The following is a 12,711-nucleotide window of genomic DNA, read 5'->3' on the forward strand; positions in this document are numbered from 1 at the left end:
TTCCCATTTGTACCTAGCTGAAGCTGGTATGAAATGTATATTTTAAAAATGAAGCCAGACGCGGTGGCTCACGTCTCTAATCCCAGCACTTTGGAAGGCCGAGGTGAGCAGATCACCTGAGGTCAGGAGTTCCAGACCAGCCTGGTCAATATGGTGAAACCCCCTCTCCACTAAAAATACAAATATTAGCCAGGCACCGTGGTGCACACCTGTAATCTCAGCTCCTCATCCTCAGGAGGCTGAGGCAGGAGAATTGCTTGAACCTGGAAGGTGGAGGTTGCAGTGAGCTGACATAGCGCCACTGCACTCCAGCCTGAGCAACAGAGTGAGATTCTGTCTCGATAAATAAATAAATAAGAAAAAGGAGCCTGTACAATTTTAATTTCCTTCACCTTATATATCAAGTAAGACTCGTAGGTTTTAAAAGCTGGTATATTATATTTTCTTGCCCACAAATGGAGACAATAGAAACACTTGAAGAAATGTGATAAATTTGACAATACTTTAGATTCTCTTAGCAAAAATTGGTAAACTTCAAAAAGGATGTATATGTTAAGACTGTAGGTATAAACGTATGTTTTTCATGCTAAAAAAGCCTGGAACGTCAAGTGATTTTTACTTAAGTTTACAGATAAGGTCACTGTTTCTGAATTTGAGAATTTTCAGAGGTATTTCCTATTAAAAACTTTGTACACATTATTTCCCCTTCTTTTCTTCCTTTTCCATTCTTCCTCCCTCCTTTCCTCTCTGCTTTTCTTTCTTCCTTACTTCCATTTGATGTTATTCACCTACATTCTCATTCTCCCCTGATTGTCTCTTCTCTGCTCTCTCTCAGTCTTCTTGGGGTCCCCTTTTCAAATCATTCTTCCTCTTTTCAGATCATTCTCTCCCCTCCTGGGCTTCATCTCTCCACCTTGATCAGTCTCTGAAATCTTCTTGCCTGTTCATGACCTTCTACTCCAGACACCTGCTGTATGGTGCTACTTAATTTGGAGTTGGCTGTGGAATGATGCCTCAGGTGGACAAAATGACTCTTCTGGGCCTCGGAGGAAGAATCTGGAGAGCCTGTTCTGTTACAGGGCATAGAAGGATGGAGACGGGAGCACAGGCCTGGGAGCAGCAGCCTGGCAGCCAGCAATGAGGAGCTGCTTTGTCATAACTTAGAGGGAACTTTCAGGCTCCCCAAATGTGCGACCCTTCAGTTTTCTTAATCAGAATACAAGAATGCTGCCCGGAATGTCTTTTTCTAGCACCATAGTTTTGCTAGTTCCTTACTGATGGCTTTTTTATTAAAGGAATATTTTACTATCTGTCATGTTAGTATTAGTGAAAGATTATAATTCTGTATATTAATGCTTTATCTTTGTCAAAACTACCTTCTCTTTCCCTTCAAAGGAGCAAGTACTTTAGTTGTGGGTTTACCCTCTCTGTTGATCGGACAAAGTACTCTTAATTCCACAGTAAACTAGCTGTCATCTGTGTAGGTCTTTAAGCCCAGGTTTTTCATTCTCTTCTCAAGATTTTTTGGGTCTGAACCCCATTTGGGCGGAGATGCCACTGGCATGGAAAGTCTTGCTGGTGACCTCACCTGCAGAGATTGTGGGCATGACACCTGTATATCTATCTGCCGGGCTTTAGGTCATGCAGGAAATCCTGTGAAATTCCTCGTCAGGGTTAACCAAAGGGAGCAGCTCTGAAGGGTTACATTCTTCTGGCCAGTCTCCTCCCTTATTAAAATGTGTAAAGAATCCTTTTTAACCATGAATTCTTGCTGACAGGCTGACCCAGGGTCAGGATGGTGGGTAAAGCTAAGAACATTCCAAGACATATGTGGACAAAAAAAACACATGAAAACTGGTACAGACTTGGTATTAGAAGGGGTCTTAGTGATGCTAGCCCAACCCTTAAAATGGGGTGCCTTTCATATAAAGTAGGGGGTCCCTAACCAATAATGTTGACTAAAAGCATTAGCCCTGGAATTGGACCGGCATCGATGCAGATCCTGGCCTTGTTACCTATTAGCTATGTGCTCTTGGATCCTAAGCCTCAGTTGTTACCCCCATCTATGAAATGGGGAAAAGAACAGTATCAGCTTTCTAGAGTTTGTATGAGGATTCAATGGGAAAAAGGGTGTAAAATGCTTAGTATATTTTTTGGCACACTATAAATATTTAGTAAATAATTGCTGATTAATTAATAATAATTTGATGAATTCAACATTTTGTATAGTTTATCTTAATTCATTTTTGAAGGGCGTAGAGTTATGCCTTGAATAATAAGGAAACTTTTAAAGTATTGATAAATGAGTCAACTCTACTTTGCTTTTTCTCCTAGGTGAAAAGAAATGGATTATCTCAGACAGTAAGCCAAGAGGAAAGAAAGAGACAAGAGGTATGTTTCTATCGAGCAGCTGCTTTAGAGCTCTGGAGTGTGCGTGTCAGTCTCTGCTCTTTTGTGTTTTCACTTTTTGTGTGCACTTGTTCAGTGTTGTCCTTTGAAAATTGTATTTGTTTAACACAAGCAGTAAGTGATCATTTTAAAGTAAAGCTACACATAAGCCCCCAGAAAAGAAAAAAATTTTAAATATCTCAATATCACTCAACATCATTTGATTTTAAACAACAAAGTCCCTAGTTCAGGTATTTAAACTGAGAGAAATATGATAAAGAATGAAACCAACGTTGGATCCTAGAACTGAAAAAGGATGTTTATGGAAAAACTGATGGTCACATTAGTCTGTAGATAAATGGAGCCTATTTATGTAAGATACCCTAGGTTAGGGAAAGCTGGATGAAGCATACAGGGGGCTCTGAACACTCTTTGCAAGTTTTCTATAAATTTAAAATTTTACCAAAATAAAAAGTTTATTTAGTAAAAACAAGTTAATAATGGAGTTTTACAACTTGAAGTTTAAATCAATGCAATTTGAGAAAACTGCATATTGTAATAATATTGTGAAGCTCTCAAAGTGTTTTCCTCTTGCTTCATGCATATTAGTGTGTGCGCGTGTGTGTATGTCAGTGCATATGCATGCATATAAATTGATTCCACAAAGGACACAAGGATGTCCCTTTTTTTTTTTTTTTGGTTGACATTAAGAATAAAGCAAAATTTAAGGGTGCAGTATAGTGCCATTTTTCCAAGTTTTAAAAAAGTAATAACATAGAACTTTGATGTACCTATCCACTGAGAATTAACAAATGTATAACAATTGTAATTTTTCTCCTTTTTTAAAAAGAACATAAAACTGATAGTGTAGAAGGCCTGCATTCTCTTCCTTAGTCCCATTTCTTTCCTTTCCTCCCCAGAGACAACTGGTATGTATACTTCCAGCCTGTGTCTTAAAATTATGTATAACCTACACACACATATTTTTTTGTGCATGTGTGTGAAAATATATAGGTATGATATTATTCTGTGCATATTTTTTGATTATTTGTTTTTTACACTCAACATTATTTTTGAGATTATTCATGTTAATGCATATGAATCTAGATCATTCATTTCAATCATCATATAGTATTCTCTTCTATGAACACCACCTTTAAAGATTTTTTATCTATTTTTCCAATGCTGGACAGTAGATGGGACTTTTTCCTTCACTGTTAGCATTGTGACGTAAAAACGTTTCCCTCTCCTTGTGGCTAAATTTAAAAGCTCCTCCAAGGTATTAATCCCATTTGAACACTTCTGTTCTTTTAAACCTTATATATTTAAACCTTGCCTATTTCTATCATATTCTGAAAATATTTATTCAGACTTTCTATTCCTATTTAGCTATTTCTACCTGCTATATATAACAGGTCTAACCTAATTTGCTTTTAAAGAGTTGATAGTATTATTGCAGTATATTTTAGCAATTATTTTATTAAATGTATTATAATAAACTACCAATTATTTACCGTTTCCTGTGATCTGTTATAAATAGTTCATTATGTCTTTTTGCCCAGTTTGGATATTTGGATTAGATTACACACTCTCTCCTTGATGTAATCAGAAGTAAAGACTGAGCAGAGTGGGGGAAAAGAAGGAATGAAATAAATGACTTCAGACAGCTGTCTCCTGTCACAATTCATTATACACTGAACATCTGTCTGTCCACCAAACTTGAAACATACCTCAAAATTTATTTCAAGGAATCAAGACAAAAGCCAAATGAATGAGACTTTATAACCCTAAATGTTTTCCTTTGGAGATAACAAAGGTTTTATTAATTAGTTTATGCCCTTCAAAAACAAATTAAAATAAATTATATAAAATGTTGAATTCAGCAGTATTAATTTTTGGTTCTCAAAACCCTCAACACTTAATCACATTAATAAATTAGCATAGTTCAGCATTGAAGAAGTGAAAAATGTCTTTGCTGTTGCAAATATTTTAAGTCATTCCAAGGCATCATATACATCAACACCTGAAATCCATTATTTACGGTCCAGAAGGTAATTTTTTCTTTAATTTGCTTTGTGTATAGTTTTTGGGGGTTATTGTATTGATTGAAAAAATTACACAACATACAAGTTAAATGAGACTCTTAACATTTTTTAACTCTTTACTCTTCAGATAGTTAAATCACTTAATTTCATGAAACACAGCTGAGGCTAGATTAGCACATTTAAGTAAGACCCAAGTCCCTAAACCTTACAGAAGTTAAAAGTGGAGGTGAACCCTGAGATTAGCACTTCTAACCTGATTTCTAAAATATAGAGCACCCATCAGCACCTGCTTGTGCCGTTCCTGCTCCCACCCAGCACAGTACCCTCTGCTCTTTGGGGCAAGGACTTGAAGGGGTGGAGCCCTGGAGATCAGGGTGATGAAGGCGGCATTACCAGGGAGCTTTCCAGGAAGTCTGTGAATCTTAGGCCTGCATTTTCCCTATGTCCCTTTTTAGAGGATCTGAATTTGATTTTGTTAAGGATCTAGATGAATTCCTTACACAGGGCGTTGGAGTCTTATCCACATATGTGGGTTGGTATTTCATCGTTAGTACTTATCAGGAAAACCACCGTGTGCCTGCCTCTGAGAGTCTCTGCAGAGAGTCCTTTGCTCCTTCTTGAGACACTGATGAGAGTGGAGAGTGTGACTTGTTGAACAGATGGAATTACTTTCAATTGTATGAGTTTATATAAAAGAATTCCTGTGGCTGATAAGAACCTTTTGAGGGTAGACACAGTCCTACCAGAATATTTGCTGTTATTGACTGAAATTAGATTAAGCGTAGAGAGAGGAAGAGCATGACACACAAGAGGGAAGGGAAGGAAGGTGTGAGAAATTTTCTCCGAGTCTCAAGAGAGGACCATAAATCCTTACTTTCCCTAAAGCAGCATGCTTTGAAAGCAGGACTGGAGGAGATGACCCCAAAGGTTAATGAATGTCACACTGAGATTTTATGACATGCTCTAGCTTCCTTCTGTAGATTCTACCCCTTGGCAAAGGCATGACCTCAGGATGTGATGTCAAGTCATCCACATGCTTTCATTTTTTTCATATTTACAGATAGTGATTATTTTTTAAGATTTGGGTAAATGTGTATTATGTAAAGAGAGTAGTTTGGTGATGTTGTTTCTTTAATGCTTCTCTTTTTGTACTTTCCAAGATATTATGCTTGAAAAGTGGAATATCTTGTTATTCTTATAGCAAAATTATGACAGCTATATTTAGTTCTTTAATTAAAATAATTAATAATACAATTATTTGTCCTTCTTACCAGGCTATCTTTGAAGTCATATCCTCTGAACATTCATATCTACTCAGCTTGGAGATCTTGATACGAATGTTTAAAAATTCTAAAGAACTGAGTGATACAATGACTAAAACCGAGAGGCACCATCTTTTCTCCAATATTACAGACGTCTGTGAGGCAAGCAAAAAGTAAGTGCGCTGCACTCTGCCTTTGGTCGTGCCAAGAAGTTGCATACTAATAGACACTTTGTTATCTCTAAAGGAAGGCATTTCAGGTCATAAAGTCTCATTTAATTGGCTTTTGTCTTGATTCCTTGAAATAAATTTTAGATATGTTTCAAGTTTGGTGGATAGACAGATGCTCAGTGTGTAATGAATTGTGACAGCAGACAGCTGTCCGAAGTCACTTTATTCCTTCTCTTTCCCCACTTCACTTGCTCTTTATTTCTGATTGCATCAAGGAGAGGGCCTTGGTTTGGTACTAGTCTGTGATATTCATCCATTTCAGTAAAGAAAGAGTAAGCCTCAGGCTTAAGTCTTCTATAGGCAGTATCCGGCTACAATTTAATAATATATATTTTCATTATATTTAAGATTTTTTGCTTTATTTTTCGTCATGAAAAGTAGATAAAATCATATAATAAACTTTTATTCATTCAAAACTTATGTTTAGCAGTTGTTAAAATTTTCCATATTTACTTATCAATGATTTTTGCTTAAATTTTTCCAACTATATACATAGGATGTTTTACTTATAAATGCTTCACTATTCAGCTCTTATGAATAAGTTTATTTTCTTACATAACTACACCGTTGTGGTCATACTTATGATGATGCTTTTATGATTTTATTCTATTTAATTTTTGTGTGTGCAAGTAATAGATTCACATGTTTTAAAATTCCAAAAATACAAAAGATCCTATAGTAAAATGTCATTCATATACTGTTCCCTGGCCACCTGAAACATAACCACAGTCAACATTTGCTTTCTTGTATATCTTTTTAGTAATACTTTATGATTATGTAAGAAAAAATATGTGTATATATATATTCTTTTCTTGTTTTTACTTAAATCTTACCATACTATAAACACTGCTCTGCTCCTTACTTTTTTTTTTTTTTTACCTCTATCCTAGAGATTATAGCATGTCTGCACATTAAAAAACTTTCCTCATTCATTTTTATGTTTTTTTTCCTTGGAATTATTTGTTGAAGAAATCAGGTCATTTGTTCTGTAGAATTTCCCACGAAGCACATAATGTATGGGTGGTAATCAGTACCAGATCCATTAATTCATTAAGGATTGCAAAACAGTGTTACTCTAATTTATCGTTCTTTATTCATTTATTAGCCGAAATATTCCTATAAAGGGAAAGGTACATCCATCTGTTCATATACTCAAGTGGTAAAGTTCACCTTATTCTATTTATTAATGCTCAAATTGTTTCGTCTTTGATCTTAATATTTTTTGGTTATATTCTTGCTATATGACATTTTAAGATGTTAAAGGATTATGTTTTACAATTCCTGCTCCAGGCCTGGAATCAGCCATTTCCCCAAAGAGCTCTGGTGTCTTTTGAGATGAAGTGGTATTTTAAAACTTCAGTGAGTACCAGGGGTGCTCATTGCTAAGTGGTTTTAGGCTGTTTCAGTAGATAGCCAGAAAAAAAAAATCCAAGCTTTTCTCTGTAAAACTAGATATATTCAAAGCCCATAGACAGTCCAAATTTATCAAAGTGTACATATTAATAGGTACTTTTACATATATCAATTATACCTCAATTAAGCTTAAAACATGAAAAAGGAAGTCTAATTTCTATTTCCGTCCCCTCTATCCTATTCCCTTCCCGTATAGATACTCTTAAATAAGTTGTTTTTCTTTGTTTTTTATAATAAGCATATGCATATGTTTATGTATATGTATTCCCCTCCCTTTGTTAGATAAATGAAAGCATATTCTACTTATTTTTCTCAACCTCTTTATTCACGTAACAACATACATTAGAGGTTACTCCATAGTAGTTTATAGAGATGTTTTACTCCTTTCTCCAGCAAGTGACTGTGCAGTAATTTATTCATCCAGCCCCCTATCTATATGAGCATTAGGATTATTTTCAGTCTTACTGTTACAGAGAGTCTTTCTTTGTGCTTACACCCTGCTATATTTTAGCCATTCTATCTTTGAGATTTTCTAGAAATAAGATTGCTAGATCAAAGGGTAAATGCGTATACTATTTTGTAAGATACTGCCAAATTCTTCTTCAAAGAAATTGTACCGTTTTGCAATACCACCAAGAATAGATGAATGCTTGCTTCCCCAAAGTCTTTCTAGCAGAATATATCAACAAACCTTTAGATTTTTGTCAATCTGATAGGTAAGAAGGATTATCTGAGCATAGTTTTAGTTAGCATTTCTCTTATAAGCTTTTCCATATGAATAAGAGCCATCTGGAACATAGTATGTGTCAGGAAAATACTATTAAACTAATAATATTCCTCTATGATATTGAAACGATTTAAAATTTGAGATAAGCACTAACATTACATCAACAAAAGTGAAGGAAGGAAAGAGGTTTTCTAATGCTCACTGAAACAGAAGAATATTTTCTTTGACTAGATCAGCAGTGTTAACATGTAAGTTTGGCTTAGCTAATCAAAGAGAATTATCTGCTTGATAAGGAGAGGGAAAAAGTATTAGCATTTTTTTTTTCCTGCTCTGAGAAAGATAGAAGCTGTTAGAGGCATCTTATCTGAAAAAGTTAATACAAGTAGAAATGATGAACATAACTGAGTTTATCAAATACCAAAATATTAGAATCCAGGGTATTCCCTGAAGCTTGAAGGACGTGTATGTTCATTTATTTAGTTATTATTTTAGTTATCTTTTATGGAATACTTATCATTCATACCAAGCATTATGTTATAGCCTTTTCAGTAGAGTATGTATGTACCCCTAAGTAGACTGCCCTCAATGAACAAAGTCTTAGGATAAATAACAAAAGTATTAATGTAGTTCATGGTTAGTAGGCATGTAAAGATCATCACTCTAAGAGGTCAGGAAAACTGAAAGAAAATTCTAAAAGAACTGTAATAGTAATATAGGTTTAGTTTAGTAAACTATGTATACCTATGTAGTGTACAATTATATAACCAATAAAATGCTTGAAAGGAATATTTAATAATATGGACTTTTTTTCTAATACATTTAGATTTTTAAAGCAGATCTAAAGAGTGGGATTTCATATTGTTTTAGATTTTAATTATTTGAAAGGTAATTTATCAAAACATAAAGGATAATTATCTTTAATGAATTATGAGCTATTTTAATTTCTGTCTTTGTACTTTTCTGTAGTTTCAGCTTCTACAATAAACATAATGTAGTTAGAAAAGGAAACACAAGGAAAGGAGAAACAAGCAGTAAGAAATGTGAGCCCGAAATAATACAGGGGAAGTCACTGGATATGGCTGACAAATTCATAATTGGCTAACCTTGAAATAAGTCATTTTATTTAAAGTATAGACTAAAATTTTACTTTAATTTCAATCATTCACAAAATTTAAATCATTTAAGATTTTATTAAAAATTTTTATTTCTGTCATAGTTTGTGGGCTATTTTGAACATTTTTGTCTTTTTTATTTAAAAAAGAAAACTGAAATACTTTTCAGCCTCCATTAAAAGAAAAACAAAGAAATATCTGTATTCTTTACATTTTTATTTTGTTTTCACTTCTAATGCAATACTTTAATATGGATATCTGCCTTTGTGATAATTTGATCTCTGTTATATTTCAACTAGGAATGTTCAGCTTTTACATGATAACCTTATGTCTATATCATAATAACTAACATTACAAAAGTGTTTTTGATTTCGTTTGAAACACTCATTTCAGATACAGCCCTTTTGAAATTCAAAGTACTCAGAAGATTTGCAAAGGCCATTTCTTGATGTAAGACTTGCTTGTTGAACTTCAAGAGTGACACCGAAGTGTTGACAACTACTTATGTATTACTCATGAGAGTTTACAGTCCCAAGAAAATGTGAAATAAAATCTTGAATAAAATAAATGATCAGTGTCTGAATTAGATATTACAGAGTAAGAATGGTATTGTTAAGTATGTCATAACCAGGGCTCTCTTCATTGTTTTACTTTCACCTAATGAAAAATTATAGCTATAGGTGATGACATATTCAATATAGGTTGTGGTCAGAACATCCTTGACATCCAAATTAACAGTGTGGTGTCTAGTCCCCTTCGTTGTGACTTAGGTTGTTGACTGCCAATAAATAACACTAAGATTTATGTAAGTTGACACTGTTTGAAAACAGCAGGGACAACAATCATTTTGACTGTGTGTGTGTGTGTGTATGTATCAGTAGTATGTCTCTGCAAAATTCTTTTCTTCTTTTAAAAAATTTTCATTTCAGTTAACACTTAGGGCCTCCTATTCTACAAGGCTCCTAAATTCCAAAGCATTTCAACTGGCGGCATCTGCCCAGGGGCTGTTGGTTCTTGGGACCCATGGCGGTTGGCGAACACCCTCCAATGTATTTGTAGAGGCGTTTTAGGGCACTTTCCTTGAAATGGAAAGGTTTGGGTGGTATTTACCCCCTAAAGATACTTGGGAATGCATTTTTGGTTGCCCCAGTAGACATGGAGGGCTGTTGACATTAGTAGGTGCGGGCCAGGGTGCCAGGCATCCTACACTTAGTAGGGCAGTCCCAGATAAGCATGAATTGTTCCACCCAAATGCCACTAAAGCCTTTTTTGAGATGCATGGATGGAGTAAAAAGAAGACAAATGTCAGAACTTTGACAAAGAAACATTTAAGGAGCCTGTGGGTTGGGACAGAAATGAAGTAAATAGGATAAGAGGAACTGCACAGTGTGCATGGATCTTTCTGATGTTCTTTGGCTATAAAGTGTTTGCCTCTCTTATTAACACCTTCCTGTTACTCTCTGTCGGTGCCATGGCCTAACAATTGTTTGTTGTCTAACCCTCCTTAAAAGGAGTGTGTGGGAAGTTAGAATACTACTGATTGTTTTTACCCTGCCTAAGAAGGGTGATACACTTTCCTTTTGCATGGAATGATTAGAGCTAAATTCTTTAAATTTAGGTAGTGCCTAGATGGCTTTGGGTCAATGTCAGGGAAAAAGCCTTTGACTTCCAACTCTACTTCTTTCTGCTTTAACTGTACCAACTTCTTCCCTCTGACTCAAATTCATGAGCTCTTCCTGGTTTCATGGTCTCCCTGTCTTTTAAGGACCTCAGCTATCTTAAAAGCCTGGTCATCTCATGAAAAATGGAATATTAGATATCATCTTTCAATTAGAAATGAATAGGCTTAATTCGTAACTAAACGTCACACATAGTATATACTTTGCTTATTTTCATATTTCCTTTGATTTTTTTTTTGGGTTCTTCCCCCACAAATCTATGGTTACTTAGGATAATTTATAGATAATTGCTGTGTTAATAGAAAAAGACCTATAAATATGATTAACTTACATTAATTTGCAACAGAATATGATCTAATACCAATTGTTTTTAAATTTAAGATACATCCCTATTAAAAGACTGATACTATTAGGAAAGAAAATTATCTTTTGTGGAAGACTGAATGTTAATCCTTTTCCCCTATTTAGAAACTCTTAAGGTCTAAGTAAGGTCTTTTGTGTTAAAAAGTTTTCTGCAAAATGAAAATTAGATGAGTCTTTGCTTTGATGTCTCATAAAAAGATGTGTTTTTACTCTCAATTCTGAGTTTTCATTCTAAATATCTAGGTTATGTTAACAGTCTTTCATTTAATTTTTTTCAATAACAGAGTGTGCTGTTATTAATACCCTATAAAAATATGCTACTGAAGACCTTTGCAAGGTACTTGTTTCTCTTTTTCCAATTACAAAGTTAAAACATTGGTATTCTTTGGAAAACCATTTAAAGCTAAAACTATGCTTGTCTTCGGTTTCTGCAGAGTAAAGTAAAAATATCCATCAATATGCTTTTGTGTCCTAAGGAACTGAATTTGTTCCCAACATATAATGAGCAGTGAATGCCAAATTCTCTGCTTTCTGCTTTGTGTAGCAGAGTAAATTACAATAGTAGTAAACATACAAAATAGTACTTACCCCGCACTTGCTTCTCCAAAAGTTTTTTCCCTAATTTTAATCAAACTGTATTAAAATTGAAATGCCATATGACATTAAAAACTACTTTACATGCACATGCTTTAATATTATTTTATGAAATGAGTTCATATTACCAGAAAATGACAATTTATGTAAATAATAGTATAGCATATTTACCTTATGAAATCTGTTTCTATTTGGTAATTAAAATTCTAAACTTTAATGCATAAGCAAATAACAGTAAACCTTCAAAAGTCTTTTATAGTATGAATATTAAAATTTCAACCTCCCTAATTCTTAAAGCTAAATTTTGAAGGAAAAACACATGAAATTTAACTAGGCCAGAAAATATGGAACATATTAAGTTATAGAACCTGTTTAATTTTTGCCCTGAAGTAATGGCTGTTGCTGTTTGTTTTAGCAAATGTTATTTTCTTATTCCATATATACTCAATATAAACTTACCACAGAGTCTTTGGTAAATAAAGCCATTACCTTATTTTCCTGACTATAACAGAGAAACTTTATTCTTTCTAAAATCAATTTCTTCAACTGACAGTTGAAAGGCAGTGACATTCAGAAGCTACTCTTTATGACACTTTTTGACTTTTTCTCTGAGATGAATGACAAAGAAGTTCATTTGAAATTCACCCAAAGTATTTTCACAGTACTTCAAAGTAAGTCTATGTGAGTATTCTAGTCCATGTTGTTCAGCTCTTATCAACAACCAGTGTCTACAGTAATAGTAAAAGAAATAGGTAGTTGTTTAAGTATTATTTCAATAAAGAAAGAAATACTAGTGATGTTTTAATAGATGCAGTCCTTTTGGGTAAGGCTGCAGAAAAGCAGTGTGGGATCTGAAGTCTTTGTACAATTGAACAGGAGGCCAGTTAAAGATGACTGA

General features: G+C 34.2%; 1 protein-coding gene across 2 annotated transcripts in view; it reads left to right on the forward strand.

The window, feature by feature from the left end:
* ARHGEF26 (Rho guanine nucleotide exchange factor 26) overlaps nt 1–12,711 on the forward strand; it is a 137,984-nt gene that overhangs the window by 26,428 nt on the left and 98,845 nt on the right. For both annotated transcript variants that reach the window (XM_015131841.3, XM_077994162.1), the window contains exons 5-6: nt 2,335–2,391; nt 5,708–5,868. In XM_015131841.3, the coding sequence (XP_014987327.3) occupies nt 2,335–2,391; nt 5,708–5,868 (218 nt within the window). The remainder of the gene's footprint in view (nt 1–2,334; nt 2,392–5,707; nt 5,869–12,711) is intronic.

The sequence above is a fragment of the Macaca mulatta genome, chromosome 2, assembly GCF_049350105.2.
Source record: "Macaca mulatta isolate MMU2019108-1 chromosome 2, T2T-MMU8v2.0, whole genome shotgun sequence".
NCBI classification, from domain to species: Eukaryota; Metazoa; Chordata; class Mammalia; order Primates; family Cercopithecidae; genus Macaca; species Macaca mulatta.